General features: G+C 42.3%; 1 protein-coding gene across 3 annotated transcripts; it reads left to right on the forward strand.

Annotated features, from left to right (window-relative positions):
• Window positions 1-920: 920 nt before the first annotated feature.
• On the forward strand, window positions 921-24,406 carry clip3 (CAP-GLY domain containing linker protein 3). 3 transcript variants are annotated; one of them, XM_030743589.1, is made up of 16 exons: window positions 924-1,025; window positions 6,437-6,514; window positions 6,575-6,851; window positions 8,039-8,178; window positions 9,825-9,918; window positions 11,351-11,512; window positions 11,599-11,717; window positions 12,120-12,356; window positions 16,296-16,346; window positions 16,619-16,754; window positions 17,508-17,663; window positions 17,768-17,899; window positions 18,119-18,242; window positions 18,581-18,648; window positions 18,826-18,898; window positions 19,176-24,406. In XM_030743589.1, exons 2-16 carry the CDS (start codon window positions 6,455-6,457, stop codon window positions 19,228-19,230), a joined length of 1,884 nt encoding a protein of 627 aa, XP_030599449.1. In that variant the 5' UTR covers window positions 924-1,025; window positions 6,437-6,454; the 3' UTR covers window positions 19,231-24,406. The 3 variants fall into 3 exon arrangements, with proteins under 3 accessions (XP_030599450.1, XP_030599449.1, XP_030599447.1); XM_030743587.1 differs by lacking the exon at window positions 16,296-16,346 and having other exon boundaries at window positions 925-1,025; window positions 6,437-6,851; XM_030743590.1 differs by lacking the exons at window positions 16,296-16,346; window positions 18,581-18,648; window positions 18,826-18,898; window positions 19,176-24,406 and having other exon boundaries at window positions 921-1,025; window positions 18,119-18,246.
• Window positions 24,407-25,085: the final 679 nt, after the last annotated feature.

The following is a 25,085-nucleotide window of genomic DNA, read 5'->3' on the forward strand; positions in this document are numbered from 1 at the left end:
TAAGTGTTGAAGCCGTGTGAAATATCTGTGGTTGCTGGACTGAGATCTGGTGACTGTCACCAATCTTCCTCCACATCATTACACCACCAGCAGCAGCCTGAACCATTGACACAAAGAGGCTGGATCCATGCTTTCATGCCAAATTCTGACCCTACCATCCAACATCCAGACATTTTCTATTGTCTAGTTCTTGGTGAGTCAGTGTGAACTGGAGCCTCAGTTTCCTGTTCTTAGCTGACAGGAGTGACACCTGGTGTGGTCTTCTGCTGCTGTAGCCCATCTGCTTCAAGGTTGGACACGTTGTGCACTCAGAGACGCTCTTCTGCATACCTTGGTGGTAACAAGTGGTGATTAGAGTTACTGTTGTCTTTGTTTCAGCTTGAAGCAGTCTGACCATTCTCCTCAGACCTCAGAGAAGTGCTGCTAATCTCTTGTTCTGTTTCTCTGTAAACCCCAGCGATGGCTGTGCCAGAAAATCTCAGCAGATCAGCAATTTCTGAAATGCTCAGACCAACAACCAGCAGTGTTCAAAGTCACTTAAATGCTCAGTTTGAACTTCAGCAGGTTGTCGTCATCATTTCTATATGAATAATTGCACTGGGCTCCTGCCATGTGATTGATTTGTGTTAACAAGCAGCTGAACAGGTGTACCTACCAAAGAGGCGGTGATTGTATATTTATTATTCAGAAATTAAGGCGTTATTAGAGTCAGTTGGTCTCTTTAAAAAAAAAGAAAAACAAATTAGTTATCTTGCCTCCTCAGGCATTTCTTCTGTTTTAAAGTGTTTTGTTTCTCAGCCTCATTTTAAACCAGCAGTGAGATGAAGTGGAATAAATGAGGGGGCGGTGGAGAGAAGCAGACAGACCTCGGCAGAAAGAACCAGAGCTGTCTGCGTGGAGAGAGAGAGAGAGGACTATATACAGCGGCGGAAGGAGAGCAGCGTCACAGAGGTTAGTGCTGCGGAGCTGCGATCAGAAAGGAGAGGAGCTCATCAACGACTCACCCACCAGCGGCTTGTTTTCAGGTAAATAAAACACGTCAAACGGCAGCTTTTAGCTTTTTTTCCGAGCTTTATTTACGATCGTTTGGAGCTGATGAGACGATGGAGGCCGATCAGGTGCTTTTAGTGAGGATGATGATGCTGAGGTTGAAGGACGGAGAAAACAACACCCCGAAAACCACAGCGTCAGCTGGCAGCGTGTTCAGTCTCTTCCAAATGATTCCAGTCTGCTTAAATGTCCAGCCTGGCTGAAATGAACTGTCGAGTGTTTTCATTGTCTGTCAGTGGGGCGTTTTTGCCATCCTGCCCTGCACTGCGCACATCGCCACAAACACGCTCCGAGCCTGAATCCTGACGTTTTGATCCTTCGGGATCATAAACGCGGCTCCGTGGGGGGAGCCGGGCTGTTCGGGGAGGTTCGGGCTCGGTTTGGAGCTATTTTGTCTTCATGTTTGGTTTGATATAAAATGGAGGCTGGATGGAGGAGGAGGAGGAGGATGCTGAAGCTGCCATGGCCTCCTTCCCTCCCTCCCTCCTCCTTCCCTCCCTTCCTTCCTCTCACATCACATGGCATTCCAGAAATCTTCCAATCACCTCAAATCGATAGAAATATCGGTCATGTTATAAGCGTTCAGGTCTGCAGGTTGTCAGATAATATTTAAAATGAGATCTTCTCTGATTATATTATTATTAGCATTTTATTCCCGGCCAGTATTCCCAGTAAGAGACAGATGTTGCTCCAGTTTGTGAGCAGAGTGGGCCGATTTGTGACAACAAGGACATCTTTAAACATGCATGGAGAGATTTTCGTTGGAAAAATGTAATTGTATAAAGTGGACATATTTTTGAATAATGTCGCATTTTGGAAACTGAATATTTTTGGAAGCTGCGAGGAGGGTGTGCAGTTTTCAGTTAATCTTTAAATGGTTTTCCTTCTCAGCCAGTATTCCCAGTAAGAGGCTGATGTTGCTCCAGCCTGCGAGCAGAGGGGGGCCGATTTGGAGAAATCTTTAAGAAAGTGGAAATACTTTAAGAGTACTGGGGAAATAATGCAGTTATTTTGGAAAATACTAATATTTCCAGACAGTGGGGACATTTAGTAAATAGATTTTTGGAAAATTGTTGGCATTTTCGAACAGCAGGAATATGTTTGGAAAGTGTGGACAGTGGAAAAACTGAACGTGGGTGTGTAGTTTGTCAGTTATTCGTTAACATTATTTTTTTGTTGTTTCCTTCTAGGCCATTATTCCCAGGAAAGAATGAGTTAAAAAAATAGTATTATGAGAATATTTTGTAAAACTGTCGCTATTTTGGAAAGCAGGAGATGTGTGTGTTTTGCTAATGAGAGAGATTTTGGAACATGGGAAAATGTGGTTATGTTTTTGACATTTTTGGAAACAAATTATTTTTAGCTCATTTTTTAAATCAAGGTATTTCAGTGTGGGAACATTTGGGAAAGTGAAGTGAAGAAAGTGAATATATTAAATCTCAAACTTTACCTGAAAATCTAAGAGTAACATTAATGTTTTACCAAAGCAATGATAATCTCAGTCAAAATTAAATACAAAGCTCCTGTTTATTTAATAGAAATGGAATATTAACACCCTGTTATTACATCAGTTCAGATCATTTGGACCTGAGGAGCGAGTCTTCTGAAAACAGGAACTTCGTTAACACATCGGAGAACAGCAGCAGCACGCTGAGGTTATTTTTAGGAGATTCATTGGGATGTTGTGATGTTGTTGTGTCCACGCTGACTCATACAGTCATGTTGCGTAACCTCGGTCGTGGCCTCGGCAGAGTGCTGTTGCTGCCGTGTCCAGCTGGGACCTCAGATTACATAAAGCACGGATAACGAGTTTAATCAGAGAAATTAAAGTGACTAAATGTCACACAGATGGACGTGTTTATCACGCTGATGCTTCACTTGTCATTTGCATGTGATCATTACTTTATTATTTCATGATCAAAGCATTTTTAAGTCCTTTTTGTCTACTGAAACATTAAAAGACAATTTTAAAGCTGCATTTAGAAGTCATTTGAATTGATTCCTGTCTGTGTGGGTGCAGCTAAGGATGGGCTCAGCATGTAGATGCAGACAGAGCTGCTGTTGGTGTGGATTAAAATGTGCGGCTCAGACTACAGAGATGTCTCACATGTGTCCTTTGACCTGCTGGATGATCTATGTGTGTGTTTGTAGCCTACTAGCCCAGATGTGTTTTACACTCGTGTAAAGAGCTCACAATGAAGCTTTCAGGTTTGTTCTGGAAGATTCTGCAGATAAATAAGATCCACAGCATCCACAGAGTGTGTGGGAGCGGCACACAGACACACACCCCTGCTAATTAGTGCAAAGAAACATCCAAATAAAATCCTGGAATTTCATTCGGCAAAACTGGAGCACAGACTTCTTGGATGGTGTCACTGTCCACCTGTCAGTCAGTTCAAACTTTAAACAGGTGAATTATAAAATAACTCACCCCCATATAGTTGTCATGAAGGGGGAAATAAGCTGCTATGTTAATGCAATGCAGAATGATCTCAGAAACCTTTGTAAATAAACAGAGTAAAGAAATACTGACATTATTTTTATTATTATTATTACCTTTATTTCACCAGGAAGTTCCATTGAGATCGCAGTCGGTTTTACAAGAGAGACCTGACAAAGACAGCAGCCATATAAACTCCAAATCAAAATACTACAAACACAACATGAACTATAAATCACAGCCATATACTATGTAATATACCCATAATATAAAACATTAAGTGTCTCCTTCACTGCATTCCTTATTATGTATTTAAATTCTCTGGTAGATAGAGGCATGTTTAAATTTAGGTCTTTCTGTAAATTATTCCATGTCCAAGAAAATAATAGTAAGAAAATGCTGTTTTCCCAGATCTGTCCGAACTCTAGATACGTTAGAGGAGTGTAGCTGGTAACTACTGGCACTGGGACAGAGAAGGGTACAGAGGTAAACTGGAAGTTAAACTGGAAAATTACCAGTGCTGTTTTCTTTGAATGATGGTGCTTTAAGGGATTAAAACAGCCTAAAGCTTAACGCAGCACACTGTGAGTGATGCTGACTCAGGGAGGAACGGATGGCTCAGTGATGGACTGAGATGCAGTCGGATGGATTTCAGCAGCGTGCCCATTTGCTAAAGTGGATTTAATCCAGTCAACACCTAATGATGGGCAGGGAGGGTTAGCAGTAGCCCTTTTAGCCACTGCTGTTATCAGTGCAGTGGGACAATTAGCCTGCTTTCAGCTTCTTTCCTCTGTCTCTTTCACACACACACACACACACACACACACACACACACACACACACACACACACACACACACACACACACACACACACACACACACACACACACACACACACACACACACTCTCTCTCTCTGGATTTCTACTTAGCGCTCATGTTTTGATGCTGAATGGAAACAGAGACAACAAGGACGGCGGTGAGATGCTGGAAGGAAAACAAACCAAACCGGGCTCAGCTGGTTTCAGCTGCATCACAGCCACGCCCTCGTGCTGGAGCTGTGCGGTGGTTCAAACAGGGAACAGTTCGAGTCCATCACGACAAAGCAGTGAAATGTTGTGTTGCTGCAACAAACTGCATCATTGCGTTAGTCTGTTTGTTTGAAGTCACACTGCAGCAGAAACACACCAACCAGGAAAAGCAAAGCTGCTCGAGGCACTTTGTAACACTGCTCAGTAACTTAAGACGGTGGTAGTGGGATAATAATTTCATAACATTAAAGTAATAATTAAGGAAATAAAAAGGAATAAATAAGCAATAGTCTGGTATTAACAGTAGGTTTACCTGAGTCTTATGTAACAGGGTAATAAAGACCCAGACAGAGGGGGTAATAATGGTCAAACAGAACTTTTTAATAATAGCACAGTACTTTAACAATAACCAATAACCATAAAAGGTGCAATATTTTGATTAAAATATCAAAATCCATGGTAGCTTAGTATTGTGTTATTAGACTGTTTTGATGACATTAAAGCCTGGCTCGATTTAAATCTTTTAAACTTTAATGAGAGCAACACTGAGTTCATGATACTTAGACCCAGTTGTTCTAGCAGTGCTCCAACATTGGACCTGGGCCCACCGGATCCTTATGTTAAGCCCAGTGTAAATAATCTGGCTGTGAAAATGGACTGTGACTTAAAACTGGACAAACAGATTAATTCTGCTGTGAAATCAGGTTTTTACCAACGGAGGCTTCTTTCTAAGGGCGAGCCCTACTTTTAATAACTATGAGGCCTGTCTTTCACACTGCTGCCCACCTTCTTACCAGGACCCTTAAGACAGAGCACATGTCCCCGTTCTGGCCTCCCTTCACTGGCTTCCTGTGTGCTTTAGGATTGATTTCAGTTTAGGGTTTGACGTCTTTAAATCCCTGGGTTGCTCCCATTGTATCTTGCTGATCTCTTATGCTCCTTCAGAGTCACTGAGCTCTGCTGACCATCCACTCCACCATGTTCCTAAAACTAGACTTAAGAACAGGGGGGATCGAGCTTTCTCCCCCTCATGTTAGGCCGGCCCCCACCTTGCATGTTTTTAAAGCCCTCGGTTTTATTCTTTGACCTCTAACCTGGGCTGAGGTATTTAGGCTGTTGTATTATCTCTTGGATTTTTGTGATTTCTTGGATATAGTGTGTGTGTGTGTGTGTGTGTGTGTGTGTGTGTGTGTGTGTGTGTGTGTGTGTGTGTGTGTGTGTGTATGGTGTTTCTTATTTTTTTAGATAACCCTTTATAAATAAATGTTGTGTTTGACTGTGATGACTTTATGTAATGCAGGGGTGGCCAACTCCAGGCCTCGAGGGCCGCTGTCCTGCAGGTTTTACATGTGTCCCTGATCCAACACACCTGAATCAAATGGCTGAATTACCTCCTCAGTATGCAGTCAAGTTCTCCAGAGTCCTGCTAATGACTTCTATATGTGATTCAGCTGTGTTGGATCAGGGACACATCTAAAACCTGCAGGACAGTGGCCCTCGAGGCCTGGAGTTGGCCACCCCTGATGTAATGTGTTGTTGATTGAAGGATTATGGAGTTCATTTAGAGTCTCTCAGGCTTTCATTCAGGATTTCCCGTCTCTATCTGTGTCTCGTGTTTTTGATTCTTTGGTTCCTGTTTAACTTTGATGTTTTTCCTAAAGGATAACTTTTAGTTTTGTGGTATTAGGATCTTGTTGACTCTCTTGTTGTTTCTACTTCATGGTTTGCAGTCATGAGTTGAGTTTAGTCATATCTTGTATTCTGGTTCATATCTTGGTGAGCATAATTTCACTGCTGGAGCCTCTTCAGGGCTTTGGAATAACCTGCTTGAGCAAATAAGGCATCCTGAATCGGGAGCAAAATAAGGAATAAAAATCTCTGAGCTCATTAAAATGTGTTTACTTCTCCCTGACAGGCTGCAGAATCCTTCATCATGACAAAAGAGGAGAACCTGGAGGTGCAGGAGAAGGAGAGGCATGACCGGGAGGAGCAGGAGGAAGGGAGGGTCCAGAGAGAGGAAGAGGAGGCGCTGACTGAAGAAGAAGAAGAGGAGGAGGAGGAAGAAGAGGAGGACGAGGAAGAAGAGGAGGAGTATGAGCTAGAGGAGGAGAGAGAGCAGGAGGAGAGGACAGAAGTGGAGGAAGATGAGGAAGACGAGCAACAGGAGGAGGAGCGGGAAGAGAGAGAGGAGCGAGAGGAAGAGGAGGAGGCTCAGGCCGAAACAGAGCCAGAGCCCGCGTCTGTGTCCGAGTACCAGAGTCCGGTTCACGAGCCGCGCCGCCGAGCCATGGTACACCCGTCCGCCCAGGCACCACTGCCCAAAGACTACGGTACATCATACCACCTTAAATTCATACTGATAAATACCTTAAATACTCTCAGTCATACTGTCTTATATCCCCGCTACAGATTCAGAGTTAAGTACAGAATCTGGAGTCACAGTTCACTGGCAGTACTTATAGTCTGTACTGCTGATTGACTGATTGATCCGGCTGCTGTATTGATGAGAGGCTTGCTGGTGTCCATCAGGCTCGCTCAGAACTCCTGAATCTGTTATTCCAACAGTGAACAGCCAATCACTGTTCAGCAAGAAACTGGCCATGGTTCAACAGCCAGAGGGTGCTCACGAGATAATGCTCAGTGAATAAGAGTGAACGGATGTTTCAAATAATAATTTAAACCTGATTCTAGACCAAAACACAGTTCAGTGCTTTAAATTCTCCTGCACTGTGGACTTCCTGTTCCCTGTGGGGCGCTCTTGAGCTTGTCCAGAATGAATAGGTCCTTTTGGAGCTGTAGAAAGATAAACGTTGTGGGGTAATCATTTCACTTTCAATTATTAGGGATGTTACAGTGCCATGTGCAACTTTACGGGATCCTCCATTTTGATTTGGAGCATGAAGTGAGCGGCAGCAGAGGATTTGTAGCAGCCTCCTGGTAGCGTCACCTTCAACCACCAGAACCAGCTGCTTCTTCTGCACTCGTGGAAGCTTCTGTTGGGGATTTAAGTTCTAACATCTGATCATAGTTTGGAGGCGGGCGCCATCGAGGGAGGATGTCCTTCACTGACCAGTCAACATGCATTAGCAGGATGCTAGTGTTTCATGGACAAAATCAGACATTAGTGTTTAATTACAATAAAATGAAGGCTTTATGTCTGGGAGAAGGTTTTAGATGGTCTTTCACTCTGATTTATTGAGGACTAGCTCAATAAATGCTGTACCTCAAGCTGAATTGCAGCTAATTTCTTCACAGTGGCATTAGGAAGTGGAATGGCTCTCTTAGTCACTCCAGAGCTCCAGAGGTTGTCAGGCTGATTGCAGTGAAATGAAACCCACCTCAGAGCTGAGACTGCAGAGCCTGCAGGAAGAGAAACTGCAGTGCTCGCAGGTTATTTCTGATTTGATGATGCTGACAGAAACTTCTTGGTGTCACCAATGTCTTTCCTGCTTTCCCCTCTTACAGTTATTCATTGTCTCTTTACGTTTGTCTCTGACTTTTTCCTGTATGTCTCTAGCGTTCACCTTCTTCGACCCAAATGACCCGGCCTGCCTGGAGATCCTCATGAATCCCCAAACCACGGTTCCTGAGCTGTTTGCCATCGTGCGTCAGTGGGTTCCCCAGGTGCAGCACAAGATTGACATCATCGGCAATGAGGTGAGAACACCAAATAAAAATATTCTAAGTTATTAATGAAGCCCAGGCTAAAATGAGAGAACCTGCGGTTCCTTTTAGTCCACTTGATGCTCCAGCAGTGAGTCAGTCCTCACTGACTCCTGTGATTATGTGTTCAACTTACAGCAGAAATAAACATGTTTACAACCTGATACAAAAAACTATTTTGGTCTGTATAACACAACTGTATGTGTATCTAATCCATTTGGATTTCATTAAGGCTTATATTTTGGGGCGTGCCGCTTTGCCTGATGTCTCCTTTATAAACAGTCTGTGGGGGAAACACTGAAGATTAAGATGCTTTTAAAACGCAGCAGTGCTGCAGCTTTACTTTAACAGCACGTCTATACAGCCTTCTACAGTTCTCTGTGTGTCACTGGCTTGTCGCCAGAAATTGACTCAGTTGTCATTGTCACATTGACCCAAATTCAGCCCTCTGGACCAACACACACGCATGCACATGCACGCACACAGAGAGATAATGAACAATGAAGTCTCACTGAGCACCATGGAGCTCCTACCAGGCCTTTAACAGCAAACAAATACAGGACTGGAACCATTAATTTATTGAGCTGGACTGGATACCAGATTACAGGTTGGTTTCACTTCCATTTGAAAAAGTTTTCCAAGCTTTCTGTATGACACATCTCTACATGTGCATTTTGATTTCATTACCTGTGGTGTGTAGGCTTACCTCCTGTGGCTCCTCACACACAGACAGATACTGGGCTTCTTTAAAAGATGCTACAACTGGTTTTTGATTAATCAATGACCACAGACTGTATATAAAAGATGGATGTAGTCAATGTGATGTCATTCATTGGTTTCAAAGCTACCGTGGCAGGTTATTAGCTATCTTGGTGAGCCACGCATAGATGCCATCTAATTGTTGCTAAATAACATGCTAGGAAAGCTTGGACTGTGTCTACCTCACAATCAGCCTTATTAGTTGTCAGATCATTGCATTAAAAATGCTCTAAAGGAAACCAATAGCAGCAACAGCTGTTTGTGTCAGGCCCCATCCACTAACTTCCACCCAAACAAAAAGATGGATGATGGAACATCCATTCAGGTGAGTTTTAAAAAGATTCAACTCCCATACAGTTGTTATGGAGGGGAAATAGAGACCCTATGGGTCTGAACCTCGACCACAAGCAGTATTTTGACTTTCTTTAGTGATGGTAACTTGATGGTAACTACCGACAGCAGTGGTGCACACGGAAACAATGTGATAGTGACCCGATTAAAATGGCTCCATGGAAGAGAGAGGCAGAGCAAGTGGTGCAGAGGGAGAGGGAGAGATGGAAAGTCAGTGAGGCTTCACCATGACTCAGCATGAAGCTGACTCAGCCTGGAGGAAGAAAAACAAGGAGAGCGCGTCACAGCGATGGATCAGGGACAAAAAAGCAGCCAGTGAGTTTGACTGCAGGCTGCCGGCCAGGACAGCTAGGATGTGAAGTTTTCTCCCTTTAAAGTGTATTAAACAAACAGTATAGGAATGTAACATATGTGGGACTGAAATCTGTCTAATTGTGTATTTTCTTCATACTAATGTTAAATAAAACATCCTGAACATAGTTTTATAGCCATAAAGTCTCTGCTGATAACGTTTCCCGTAACTGTCTCAGCTCCTGAAGCGTGGCTGCCATGTGAACGACCGTGACGGTTTGACAGACATGACGCTGCTTCACTACAGCTGTAAGGCTGGAGCTCATGGAGTTGGTAAGTTACTTTGTTTCATATTGATTTGGGATGCACTGATATATCGGTCTATAGATGCACTGATTGACCAGCCAGTGACCAGAATTCTAGGTAGTCGATTACAAGCTGGTGCGTTTCATGTATGCACAACACGTGCTCAGCGGCACATTCACATAGTTCTCGCACACTCAGACACACACTTAGATTAGTGTGGGGCTGTGGCCTACAAACCTAAAGAAACACTTAAATCACCCTCACCCTTACCCTGATGAATACTTTAAGGATGCTAACAAAGGCAAAGTGGCTAAAGCTAACGTTATCCAGAACTCAGAACCAGCCAGAAGCTAGCAGCCTCGGTATGAGCAAAGGATCAAAACAGTTATGAGAAAAATTAGGAAGACGGGTGAAAAAGAGAAAAAAGTTGATGTCCTGCTAAATGGTGAAGTTCTAAACATACTGGATCTAAGTACCTGACATTTGTTTTGTTGTATAAATGTGTTGCACGTGTTTTTTTTTCAGGTAAGGAGAAATATGTCAGGTAAAGGTGGGTATAGGCCTATAGCAGCTCATTTTCAGTTAATTATTTTTACCTTTTTCCTGTAGTGGAGCACTTTATTTTCACTTAAGTATGAGAAGATCCTGTAACAACTTCTGGGAAATTAAGTTTAATAATTTCCTTTATTGTGAAAATAATATTTTGCATTGAAGAAAAGTTTTTTTTTTTTTTTGTGTATGCTGTCAGATATAGTTCTTAGAAAGATTATCTGAAGCAGCAGGTGCATGAGCCATCAGTGCATCTGTATTAATCATCAAGATTTCTTTGCCTTCTTGTCCCCAAAGAGGAAATAAGTGGACACTTTAAACACTGATATTGGCCAAGAATATCACAGTCGGTGTATCCCTAACATGGACTCAGTCAGACAGACTGAAATGGCCCAGTAAGGAGACTTTACCCTCTGGGGTCTAACTCATCATTGGTGACGATGTCTTTTTCCAAAATGTAGAGGTAAGATTATCACCAGTGATAACTTTTACCTCAGAGGGTTAAATTATGATAAATAAAACCCATAAAAAACAAGAAACCAACCAAAGCAACTTGATGTTTAGTCAAAAAGTCCAAAATCAGAAATTCTTTGACCCTTGATGCAGAAGAAAAATCACCGCATTAACAGGAAATTATAAACAAAGTTCAGGAAGTGGAACAGAGGCTGGATCCTTCTTTCAGGTCTGACATTACTCTAATGCATCCAATCAAAATGCATCTAAGAGAAAATCTTATGTAACGACTGGAAATAAGACCAACTTCAGTTCTTCACGTGGCTCCAAGTTGCTGTACAGGGCATCTTGCTGGATCTGTACTGGGGTGGACGACGTCTGTGCGTGTGGTGGATTCTGCTCCTCTGCTGGTTTTCAGCTGGAGCACATCTTAGTTTCATCCTCATTGTGTGTGCAGGCGACCCGGCGGCAGCGCTGCGTCTCACCACTCAGCTGATCTCCCTGGGCGCCGACGTGAGTCTGAGGAGCCGCTGGACCAACATGAACGCCCTGCACTACGCCGCCTACTTTGACGTTCCAGAGCTGATCCGAGTTCTGCTCAAAGCAGCCAAACCCAGAGGTGATTTCTACACTAAGCACGATATTAGTGATCATTTTAAAGATAACATGAGTGGAAGTTAGATTTTTCTTCTGTGTTCTTCACAGTCCTAAACTCCACATGCAGTGATTTCCACTATGGGACAGCTCTCCACATCGCCGCCTCCAACCTCTGCCTGGGTGCAGTCAAATGTCTGCTGGAACATGGAGCCAACCCCACCGTCCGGGTAAGAACACCTTTCCTTATATATTGTTGGGGACTCATTTCCAGCTCCATGTTTTTTTATTCACGAACTTTCCATTTGCAGAATAAGTCTCCTTTCAGAATAATTCTCCTTTACCTTATCCAGGTCATTAGTGCAGACCCTCACTTCATTCTGAGACAGCTGAACTGTAGGTGGATGGAGTTAAAGATACTAGTACCTATTCTCTTCGACATTGTTACAGACCCAAGGGTGGAAAAAGGTTTTTTGACAGTAAATATCTCTGAAACTGGACAGTTACTCCTATATAATCTAGATGGATAGGAAAAATTGATTTGGAGTTGCTGTCCCTTTAAAGTTGAAATCCAGAGACCCATAATGGTGGTTTATTGTCTAAAATGTTGACTTTTGGACTGGTCTCTGCAGAACGATAAGGGTCAGGTTCCAGCAGAGGTGGTTCCAGACCCAATGGACATGAGCCTGGACAAGGCGGAGGCAGCAATGGTGGCCAAAGAGCTGAAGCAGCTTCTGCTGGATGCTGTTCCTCTGAGCTGCAACCTTCCCAGAGCCACACTGCCCAACTACGACAACATCCCAGGAAACCTGATGCTGGCTGCTCTGGGGCTGAAGCTGGGAGACCGCGTGGTGCTGGATGACATGAAGGTCAGACACACTGAGATTAAACTGGGATAAATGGATTTACAGACATTAAAATAGTCCTGAACCTCTGACAGTGACCTCTTTAGGGTTAGAGTTAGGGTTACAGTTGGGTTCACATCTACATGGAATTTCTGCTTATATGTCAACCCAAATGGAGGTCTTATAATAAATTGCAAAATACATGTAAGAGACTAGATTTGAAAGGTGGCATCTGCTAGTTTCTGAAACTGTGCTGTTTAGCTAACATGCAAATGACCCCTATGATGTTCTGTGGCAGGCTGCTGGATGGAGGTTAGGATAGAAAACTCAGTAGAGAAGCCAGTAAAGCAAAGTCAAGTAAAATGGGAGACTCTTAATTGTTTTTATGAATACTATCCACTGTTACAGATCTCTGAGGGTTAAAGGTATGAGGACCTTTGCTCTGAGGATCTGGTGTGATCCCCCTTGTGTAGCCAAAACTGCAAACAACCTTTTCAGGTAGCTGTTGAGGAATTTTATCCCATTCCCAGGTACAGCATCTTCAACTCTGAGATGCTGGGGAGTTCCCTCACTTGAACTACTCACTTCAGGTGCTTTCAAAACATTGCTGTTGGACCAAAGGCAGCACTTTGACTTGGCTATTCCAAAACAATTATCTGTCCTCTCATATGACCGTTCTTTGGCAGGATGACTTAAGTTGACTTGCTGCATGATTCAGTTCACAGACAGATCTACTGATATTTTATGTTAGGTATAATTCAGAATTTATTGCTCCATCGCGAATGGTGAGCCATCCTGACACAGCTACAGAGATACAGGGCCAAACAAGGCCAACCTTTGTGACCACCATATTTCACTGATTGGATGAGGTTCTTATGCTCAGATGCAGCATTTTCCTTTCTTTCATTGAAAGCAAAAAGTTATACTTGGATCTCACCTATACACACATTAGCCCATTAGCCCTCTTGATAAAATCACAGAGCAGTGTCAGCCAATGCTGGGGCACATAGTTCTCAGAGGTCGCCAACTTTCTGCAGAGTCAATTGCTGCAGATCTCCAAACTTCATGTGGTCTTCAGATTAGCTCAAGAACAGTGTGTAGAGAGCTTCATTAATGGGTTTCCATGGCTGAGCAGCTGCATCCAATCCTTACATCACCAAGCACAATGCAAAGTGTTGGATGCAGTGGTGTAAAGCATGCCACCACTGGACTCTAGGGCAGGAGAACGGTACTTGTATCTGACTGCTTTGTGCCAAGTGTAAAGTTTGGTGGAGGGGGGATTATGGTGTGGGGTTGTTTTTCAGAAGTTGGGTTCGGCCCCTTAGTTCCAGTGAAAGGAACTCTTAATGCTTCAGCATACCAAGACATTTTGGACAATTTGATGCTCCCAACTTTGTGGGAACAGTTTGGGGATGGCCCCTTCCTGTTCCAACATGACTGCACACCAGTGCACAAAGCAGGTCCATAAAGACATGGATGAGTGAGTTTGGTGTGGAAGAACTTGACTGGTCTGCACAGAGTCCTGACCTCAGCCTGATAGAACACCTTTGGGATGAATTAGAGTGGAGACTGTGAGCCAGGCCTTCTCATCCAACATCAGTGTCTGACCTCACAGATGTGCTTCTGGAAGAATGGTCAAAAATTCCCGAAAACACTCTTAAACCTGTGGAAAGCTTTCCTAGAAGAGTTGAAGCTGTTACAGCTGCAAAGAGTGGGCGGACATCATGTTAAATCCTATGGATTAAGAATAGGGATGTAACTCAAGTTCATATGCATTAGAAGGCAGACAAGTGAATACTTTTGGCAGTATAGTGTACCTTGCACTTGGATTGATTTTTGTTTGTTGATCACTTATGTGGAAGGTAACTGGTTTGAAATTTGTTCCATTTGCACAGAGTCTGATGGAGTGTGTATAGGTAAACTCTAACCATGTATCTGCTGGTCATTCAAAGTCACCACTTTGTTAAAACTGCAGGTTTTCTGTTCCAGAAAGACAGTTAACTCTGTTACTATGGTAACAGACTCTGTGAACTAAACCCACTCGCTGGCTGGTTTTCTTCAGCAAACTCTGAGTTTGTCTCTGACTCCTCCCCTCCTGCTGCACTTGAACCAACTGACTGACACTCTGATTCATTCCCTCATTCATAAAGTTGCTGTTGAAGTGCATAGAGGAGTGAATTGTTTTGCAGAAATTTACATTTTTACAAGCACTGAAATCCCAGTTAGACATTAGTTTAATATTTTATCTACTTAACATGCAAGTTTATACAATCATTCGCTCACATTATTCACATTGATATGTAAGGAACTTATACCTGTGACTCTGCGGGCAATAATGCAGCTGTCAGACTGTCAGTCAGTTACTGTATGTTACTGTATCACTATTTAAATCAGACTTATCTGTATAAAGCTGTTCTGAATATTTCATGTTAAAACTTGTTCACAGATTGACATTCAGTCATTAAATTATGTGACAACATTTTGAAAGATACATTGTCCAAATTATAAATTATAATTATAAATTATAAATTGTCCAAATTATAAATCCTTATACTGGGAACATTAAAGCTTTTTCTGTACATCTCTGTAAGCTTTTTTATCTGGTAATGGCAGAAATAATGAATTTCTCTAGTAAAAAAAAGAAAAAATGAGGTTGTTACATCCCTTAAGTATATTAAATTTTTACTGAAGAATTGCTGAACAAATTCTCCATATCCTTACCGTGCACTCTGAGACTGTACGCCAGGAGGCCTAGTGAGGGTCAGAACCACTATCCAGGATGAAACGACAAAGATCCATTATTAGTACATCAGGAAGATGGCCACAACTGATCACGTGCTTAGTGAATACCCCATGGATACCATCATGGAAGGACACAAAGTTACCATTGGCACATAGCAGGAGCGTCTGATATCAAAAAACCTACCAATGGTTGGACGAAGCTGGATTGAAAGACAGCACAGGGACACTAATCATGGCAGCACAAGAGCAAGCTCTGAGAACAAAATCGATAGAGGCTGGGGTCTACCCCACAAAGCAAGACCCCAGGTTCAGGCTGTGTAGAGCTGCCCCTAGCACATAACAGCAGGGTGCAAGATGCTAGCAGGCAGGGCATACAAGGAATGCCATAACCAAGTGGCCAGCATAGTATACATCTGTGCTGAGTATGACCTGGAAGTTCCAAGTTCAAAATGGGATACTTCCCCAAGGGTGGTTGAGAATGACTAAGCTAAGATCCTGTGGGACTTCCAGATACAGATGGACAAACTGGTGATGGCTAACCAACCGGACATAGTAGCAGTGGTGGACAAGCAGAGGAAGAAAGCCGTAGCGATAGATGCAGCACCAAGCTAATTAAAAGGACTCTTTTCTTCCCTCCTGTTGTTTAAGATAAATATCCGGGGCAGCACTGACACGTGTTTGTATATCTGGGTCCACTGCATCAAAATGGAGCCTCGGGGCTTTATTTACCCGCTGCTGTGGTGAATTGTGTTATTGGAGTTCCACTGATGGTGGCTTTCTTTCTCTGCTCACTCATGTGCTTCATCATTGATCGATCAGCTGTTCTGGAACAGGAAACTCAGAGTTGATCAACTCAGAGTTTATTTTTAAACTCAGTTTGATGAACATGCTTCCTGGAATCGGGCCATCGAAAAGGTTTGGGTTTTGCTGTGGCCAAATGTTAAGTAGCCAATTTTCAGGAACTACAAGATGTTACATTTCAGATGAAGTCTCATACATGTTTGCACTGTAGACTTGTGTAGACAATTTTTAAATTTGGGCACTCCAAGTAGGCACCCCTGAGCCTAAAAGGGTTGCCAGTGGATTTTAAGAGGTTAATCTGATCAGCAGTTATTTTCTTTTTTGACATAGTATAAACAACAGTGTGTGTGTGTGATGGCTGCCAGTTTGTTCTTCAGACTGTGCTTCATGAGCTCTGAACAGTGTGTTTTCACTGTGTAGCTCCAGAGAGACCAGAGCAGAGACGACAGCCCGGCAGCAAAACATAGACAGGTTGGTTGGAGTAGCTGGATTGTAGACTAACAGAAGTGACTCACCACGCTGACAACATGTTGTCTTCCTATTAAATCCTGTCCACTGTTACACCATCTGTACCATTGATGTCACATTTCTTCCCTTTCCCCTTCATAAAATACAGCAGCAGACACCCAGACTATCTGCCTCCATGCAACCTAACCAGAAAGCATCTCTTTTACAGTAATGCTCCAAGAGTGTGAGATTTCACCTCTGACTGTACCTTGTCTTTTCATTTCTCTATCTCTCAGACTGGCACTCTGAGGTTTTGTGGTACTACAGAGTTCGCTAGCGGTCAGTGGGTCGGCGTGGAACTAGATGAGCCAGAGGGGAAAAACGATGGAAGCGTAGGTGGTGTCCGCTACTTCATCTGTCCTCCTAAACTAGGTAAGAGCGATTTGTTGGTGGTTTCTGCAGTGAATTCATGAGTCTAGGCAAAGACGTATAGCCTTTAAATGCCATCCATTTTCCATTTTCTTCCCTTTATCTGAAATCAAGTTAACATCAGCAAGCTTGACGGCTTTTCCACAGCATTTTTTTCCACTTCTCTCAAACAAGTTAGTTAAGTGGGTCTGCTCCTAGTTGGATATGCCCAGAAAACCTCTGAGGGGTGATACCAAAAAGGAAACCTGATTAGATGTTCATGTGTAAAATGACAATGTGAGAAATGTGTCTGGTGGTATTGCAGAAATTTGCCACCTGAATCTGCAGGAAATATTCAGCTGTCCAGCTATGACTATGGCTCTTCAAGGCCTTATTTTTAGACAAAGTGTGAGACTATCTGATAAATACATGGCCTCTAAAGAGCCACTTATCGCCATGGCACATCTATATGAGGTGTTGGTAGAGATCAAAAACAACACTAAAAAATACAAGGTGCAATCAAGAAGTTTCAGGAAGAGGACTTACCTGAGTGAAATTTGCATAATCTCTCATTTGAGGTCATCATCTCAGGCGTGTCCAGTCAGCTATTCTTAGATCGCTTGCTGGAAGTCCTCGTCTGAACTCTTTAATCTTGCTATAAATCTCCGACTCTAACATCAACTCTTCTTTCAAAGTGCCTGGAATTTCAGAATTTCAGAAATTTGACAGAAGAGTTGTTGATGGTTCTCACTGTGTTGATCTTCCTCTGCCTTGAAGGGATTTTCGCTCCAGTCTCAAAGATTTCCAAGGCCATAGACCAGATGCCTTCATCTGTCACCTCCACCCCAAGAACACCCCGCATAGATCTGGCCTCCCGCCTTGCAGGAAAGACCAAGAAGGAGAAAGAGAAGAAGGAGAAAGAGAGAGAGAAAGGTAACCTAGTTCTAATCTTCACTGTCTTGTAATCAAATTGATTCATTAGATTTCATTTTATAAGTTTATTTGTGTTTGTCATCAAATTTGTTGTGTTTTCTCAGCCCAAAAGAAGAAGTCTTCAGTAGCCAGTCTGGATCCAGAGGGCATGAATGTGGAAGTTGGAGATCAAGTTCTGGTGGCTGGACAGAAACACGGCATCGTCCGTTACTTTGGCAAGACAGACTTTGCTCCAGGTGCGTCTGCTGGCCCTCAGTTCATTCTCTGAGCTACATACACATGGAAACTGTCAAGACTTTCAGACTTTTAATTTGGGAGGCAGTGAGGGCACATTTTGTTTTCTTCTTCAGTCCTGAGAAACTTTGCACTAATCCTGCAGAAATGATCAACACAAACTTTTTAAAGTAGAGGCAGAGCAGCTGTGACTGGTTCTGTCCATTACTGGTTCTGTCCAGGTTACTGGTTCGGTATCGAGCTGGATCAGCCCACAGGGAAACACGACGGCTCAGTGTTTGGAGTCCGCTACTTCAGCTGCCTGCCCAAATATGGAGTGTTTGCTCCGCCCTCTCGCGTCCAGAGGTAAGGAAACATTGAAGGCACCACAGTGGCTGGGAGAGTCTTATATTATGTAAATTAACCTAAAAATGTCCAGATAACAAGATCAGACTTGGGAATTAGGTTTAATTAGCTGACAATCTGTTCCAATGCTGGAAATGACAAAGATTTAATGTAAGGGAAAAAAAAATGGGAGACAGCATGGTTAAAATTACTAAAGAACATTAAACACTGTGGAAGCTTGGTGGGATGTAAAGCTTCAAATTAAACCAGGACTTCGTGTCATTAGGTGTCCTTAAAAAGGTTTATTCCTCTGAGTGACATCCCAAAGTCACCAATACATTTTTCTCTGTTTATGTCAGAATTGGAGGCCCTAAAGACGGCTCACAGAACGACAACTCCACAGTGAAGAAGGTCCACCAGATCACCAGTAAGTGACAACAATACTGTTCTTTAGTTTTGGTCATCTTTGCTCCATCAGGTAAAATAACAGAGGAGTGAGTGATGGACATCAGCGCTTGCTCGTTGCATTTATCCCTAAAATCAACGATTAATAGTGATCGTTCAAGATGCTCTTGTTTTGACAAACTCCGTTTGTGTCCTGCAGTGTCACAGCCGAAGCGCAACTTCAACACAATGCGTTCTCCTAAAGACCTAACATCTGAGAGCTCCATATCCAGGTGAGAACACTTTCAAACGCTTTCATTTCACCACATTACGCACAAACAGAAGGAAACATGGCGGAGAGGGCAGAGCGACGGGTGAAAGAAGAACTCTGTCTAATAAATGTTGCTTTAGTTACCTCGAACAAAAGACGTGACTGTGAAGGATCCATTTTTCTTACTGGGAAAGGCATCACCAGTTGGCACGGTAACTCGTGTTGCTTGGTTTTACTGAACTCTCCTGCTCTTCTTCTTTCTCCCTCCTTCCTTCACCTCCTCTCTTCATCTCCTCCAGGTTGCTGTTCTGTTGTTGGTTTCCGTGGATGCTGCGTGCTGAGATGCAGTCCTAACTACACCCTTCCTCTTCTCTCTTCTACTTCACTACCAGATCAGTCTCTCCGCTCTACTTTCTCTCCGTCTCCTACTACTGCTTTCACCGACTTTTGCCGCCATCAGTCAGACTTCTCGTGGTGAACCCCTGCCCCTCTTCTCTCTTACTCTCAGCCCAGATCCTCCTAATTTAGCCGTTCTATAGCAAAATCTATAGTGCCTTGTATCTGATCAAAATGTCCTGCATTCCTTTACTGAGAATCTGAATCCTCCAAAAAGAATACCCTTTTACACATCTTATCACCTCATCGTCTCAGCTTGGTATTTGTCCATGTTGTACTGTCATTTGGGGCCTAACAACAACCACAGAACATTAGTTTGTGCTGCTATATGTTTTGTTTTTGCTGCTACTAGTCTTGGGTCTTAACGAGATTTTCTGATTAATGCCAAGCTCGGCACAAGCTAGCTTAACCTTGGAAGATAATGCAGATATTTCAGCCTGTGCTTTGTGGTTTTGCAGATGTATTTGTTAACCTCAGATTTTCTCTGCATAAATACCAGAACACGAGCAGTGCATGAGAGCTCAAACTGCAAAAAAAAGTTTGTCTGCTCGTCTGAGACCAAGAACCTCTGCCGTGTCCGCTTGAGTTAAAACGTAAAAATCCTGTGTGCATGGTGAGAAAATCAAACTCACATCTATTTAGTGTAATCCCGGAAAACACTGTTTTAATCTCAGAAGTGAAAACAGGGTTAACTGACTCGTGGTTTTATTGTACTGAAACACAGCCAGTTGCATTTCTTTATCTTTGAGTGTTTGTAACAGGCTTTATTTCCGCTGCTGGGACGTGAGAAAATTAAGTGGTTCTTGGTCTCCTGATTGACTCAGACTGTATGTGGAGGAGTGTCGATGCTAAAATTTATAACAAGAAGAAAGTTTGCCTTTAATTTACATTTTCCAATAATTCTGACCACAAAGAACAGCTGGATTTGACTTTTATCCTGATGTTTTTCAGCAGTTAGTCTTTAAAGATACCTTCTGTAAAAGTCTTCCAGAAAAAAACAGTTTTGGTGTCACTGCCCACCCAAAGCAGCATTACGGTCATCTATATGCACAAAATGATTTTGCATAGCTGCCAAACAACATCAGCTACGTATGATTAAAACCATGACGTGTGCAGATGATGAGCTTTGATAATATTAGGATGTTTCATGAACAGTCTGGATCCCCTCTTATGGTTGAAAGTGGTATTACACAAGAGTAGTTTCTCTTTAGATCTGCAACACAGTACATAAACGTAAAGCCGTATTCTGATGTGGTTAAAACTTAATCTCCTTTTGAACAAGAATTCTTTACAGAAAGTACCTTTGATTACTAATCAGCATAATCGCAAACCACAATCAAATAATCAATCATAACTGTAACCAAAAACTGCTAAGTGACCCAAAATGTCGACTTTATTTGATGCAACTCAGAAATCAGAAGTGTTTCCAGCCCCGTTTCATGAAACTTTCATGTCTTTATGTTGCCGCTGAATATAAGCTTCACTTCCACCTAAATGTGATGTCTGATCCATTCAGGGTTGAATATTTATTTGTGATAATCAGTGTCCCTTCATCAGATTTTAACCACCTCCATTTTGAGGTTTTTAATTACTTTTAGTTAGAAATTGAACCCCTAAACAAGCTCTCCAGAGTCCAAATCTATTTTAAAGTTTTCTTCTCTTTCTCTGCCCTCTTCTCTCGTTCCTCTCTCTCTCTCCATTTAAATAAGACTTTGATATCTTCTGTGAATGTGAGCATCCGTGAAAACAAAAACACAAGGTAACCTAAATGTGTGCTTCATGGTAAAATCTCTCTGCATAACTGAGAAACAGCAATATTGTAAACAGTGTACCTATCTCTGTGTGGAAATGTTTCCTATGTTAATGTCTCTTCACACTCTGTAAGCACACCGATACAGAGAGATGAACACACTCACGCTCTGATGGCTGAGGCTGCTGCGGGCGAGGCTGAGAGAATAACTGGACAACAAAAGGGATGAAATTTAACCTCAGTTTTGATTCGAGAATCATTTTCAATTCAATTTTATTTATATAGCGCCAAATCACAACAAACAGTCGCCTCAAGGCGCTTTGTATTGTGGGTAAAGACCCTACAATAATACATTTCAAGTCAGAGAAGTCACCAAAGTGGCAAGTGACCCTGACAACACCAGGAAGTCTCTAAAACGTATTTATTGAGGTCAGATCCTCAATTTATGCATGTTTCATTGTTCGATTTTTGGATGAAACATTCAGATCTCACAAACAAGATCCAAGGGAGATTTGGAAACTGTGTTTCCAGAAATGTAAAACTTTAAATTGTCAGTGTAACGTGATCAGATACCTTCCTGCAAATCATTTGATAAAACCCTTTTAAAGCATGTTGGGTTTAAAGTCGACCGGGCTCTCAGATGGAGCTTGTTGGCTTTTCTCTCCGTCAGTGTCTCTGCTCTGCAGCCTCGGCTAAAGGGAACACTTGTGGTTGCTCCTGCACACTGCTGTGGATAACGTCCTGTTTGTGCCCGTGGAATCAGCTTCAACATGATTCTTTTGAGAACTGCAGTGCTTTTGCTTTTCTGCTCATCAGGTGCTCAGTTTAATACAGCCAGCTGCAGGATTTAGTCCATGTGGTTACAAACCTTTCATTCCTGCTCGAACTTGATGTGAGCGTCGCCGCTAAATGAGAGAACAAGCGGCATGTCACACAGTTGGGTTGTAGGTTGAGCTATGTTGTGCTCTCCTTGGACACAAACTGCTGTCCTGGTAGCACTGAATAAATACTACCGTTTATTTAAGCTGCTTTAAAACTGTTCTCAAAAGTTCCTTGAAGACTTCAACTCCTCTTCTGGGATGAGATGAAATTTTAGCACTGGAATTATCAAATGTTAAATCCAAATTAGCCACATTTCATTTCAGCCACATTTCTGAAAAATTCCTGCATCCGTAGAGTTGGTGGAACAGTCCAAAAATGCCCTGAGAGACAGCTTTTGACCAACATGACTTGACATTAGAGCGATATGCAGATGACTTACTGCTTTACCTTCACAAATCTTCATCACAGTCACATCCCAAACAAGCTAGAGAAACTGAAATCAGTCCACATGTTGTACTTTGCATCTGTTTATAGTTTCACACTGGAAATGTGTCGCTACAAATCAGCTGTTGTAGCACGGCGTTCAATGCTTAAACTCCACAGAGTTGGGATCTGCTGACTCCTTTATCTTAGGCAAGCATTATTGGACCACAGTGATGGTGGAAGTTTGTCTTTGTACAGTAAACGTACAGTAACAGTACAGTCGATATATATATCGGTTTGAACGTAGTGTACTGTGTAAATGTGGAGCTTTCTCTGGTTTGGCCGCTAAGCGTCACCAGTTATTAATCTCACGATAAAGAAAGCATTACAGATGTTTTTATCACTTTGATTTGCTGTATTTAAAGGGTGTTGCCACTCTTTTTACCTGATTTTGCTCTTTAACTACAAACTCTGTGTACTGCACATTTTTGCTGACTGCATTTTAAATGATATTCTTTGTTTTTAGATTGGTTTCCTCACTTTAAGGCAGCAGGAATGAGGAATTTGCACCCTTGTCAACATCCAGCCACTGAAACTCCACCTCATATCCAAAGTCCATTACCTTTACCAAGTCCATTATCTCTCCTAAGCCAAACTGTGTCTGAAAATGTAAAATATTCTTTATATCTGAATACCATTAAGTCTAGAAATATTTCCACATTTACTTTTTGGTTTCAAACTGGACACAGACCTCAGCCTCCTGGGTGAAAGTTTGATGCCTTCATCACCCACATATCGGTAATGACATTTATTGTGGCTGATAAATGAAAATTTAAAATATAAAGAGATGCGTGAAACGCCCTTCAGCCACGTTACGAGTGTTGATGTTGCATAGTGTGCCCACCAGAGGGCGCTCTGCAACTTCCGTGTCGGAAATATGTGTTTGGACTGAGACAAGCTACAACCAGCTGATACGACTAATCCACGACTGATTCAGAACTGCACTGTCATATTATCTTAGTAAGGACTCACAGATAAGTACGCATAACAAATATTTGTGTTTCATGCATCCAGAAGAAAAACGTATCCACACTTATTTATTTGCCAGTCTAATCAATTTGGTCCCGATATGGTTGTTACTTTTTAGATTTTTCTGTGGTCCTCTCAGTCTGAGTGCACCTCCTGTTACTGCGGCTCACAGGAACGTATTGCATCATATGTGAATAAAAGTTGTTGGCATTGGAGGTGTGGAGGTGTTAGCTTCCTCCATGCTGCACCATCAGCTGCTGATGGAGTGATTTAAACAACAAGCGGCAGAACTGATCAACAAGCTGAAACCAGTTTTCAGTATCAGACTGATATCTGACCCAAATATCTGATCAGTGCATCTGTAATCTGGCTGGCTCTGGAGGAGCATTATTATTATGTTGTTGGAACACAGACACGGGGACCTTCCTCATCTTCAGTAACTGAAGATGAAGCTGAGTTGAAAGAAGTGGAGTTTATTCTCAGTGGTTTCAGCGATTTATTTCTCCCATACTAACGTGAAGCCAGGAGCTCCTGATTTTCAGAGCTGAACTGACACCAGCAGCTGCCTGAAAGGAAGGAAATCAGTCAAGTTTGGATCAGCAGGAATGTAAAGTACGAAGATTTGTAGTTGATGGGCTGGCAGACTCAGAGTCGGTGGTTCGGTCCTTTAAATAACTGACGGGTGTCTGAGAATATAATGTTGAAGTCATAGAAACTAACTCAGCACTGGTTGTTTTAACATTAAGAGTCTTAAGATTATACAGTATATAGCCTATATTTTGATAACTTCACTAAGTGTACTTTTTGTTCTCTGGTTTTGTAAAGTGTGTGTGCGTGTGTGTTACTTTAGTCCGTGAGTGTGAGTCACTCCTGTTTTAAAAGTGTGTTTAAAAGCTGACGAACGCTGAAGCAGAAACAGGGGAGAACGAGCATCGGACGTCTTCTTCCTAACAGGTCCTCACTGCATGCTCTCTCTCTGTAACCTTCTCTCTCAGTATTTTCTCATTCGGGGTTTTCAGTATACTGTATGTATCTTCTTCTCATCAGCATGGAAATGCTTCTAATAATAACAACTCTATGACTATAATAAAGATTTGATGTTTTTCTAAAGCTCCTGTGTGCTGCTTTTTCTGTGTTCTGTGTGTGTGTGTGTGTGTGTGTGTGTGTGTGTGTGTGTGTGTGTGTGTGTGTGTGTGTGTGTGTGTGTGTGTGTGTGTGTGTTTGTGTTTGTTTTGGTAGTTTTATCTGTGTGTGTTTTATATCAAAATGTACACGATAATGTAAGCAACAAAACTGATAAATATAAAGAATTTCTGCCTCATGATGCCCAGAAAAGGTTCATACTGACACCTGGTGGCCAATCAGAGCACACCCTCCTCCACAAAATTAATTTAAAATCAAGGACAGGATAATAAGTTGTTGATTCTACCCATGCTTTTTTTTTTTTTTTGTTGTGCATTTTTTGCAAATCCTCCATTTTTCATGAAGAGGCCTTCTTATCCCAAACCACGATCTTTTCCTAAACCTGACAGTTTTTGGTGCCTACACCTACAGCGAGTGAATATCAATTAAAAATATAATCAAATAGTGATGGGGGAGAAAACTGGGTCCAGGATGAACCATGGTCTCCTGCCTGCATCACCCCTCCATCCTCCTGAAATGATGAATTGAACCTTCTTACTAAAACTAAACCATTACCTCTATTTGACTCTATTATGAGACACAGTGAAACAGATGGCATTATTCGATGCTCAGGGATGAGAAAGTGTTGGAACATATGGAACAAAAA

This window comes from Archocentrus centrarchus, chromosome 13 (assembly GCF_007364275.1).
Source record: "Archocentrus centrarchus isolate MPI-CPG fArcCen1 chromosome 13, fArcCen1, whole genome shotgun sequence".
NCBI lineage: Eukaryota > Metazoa > Chordata > Actinopteri > Cichliformes > Cichlidae > Archocentrus > Archocentrus centrarchus.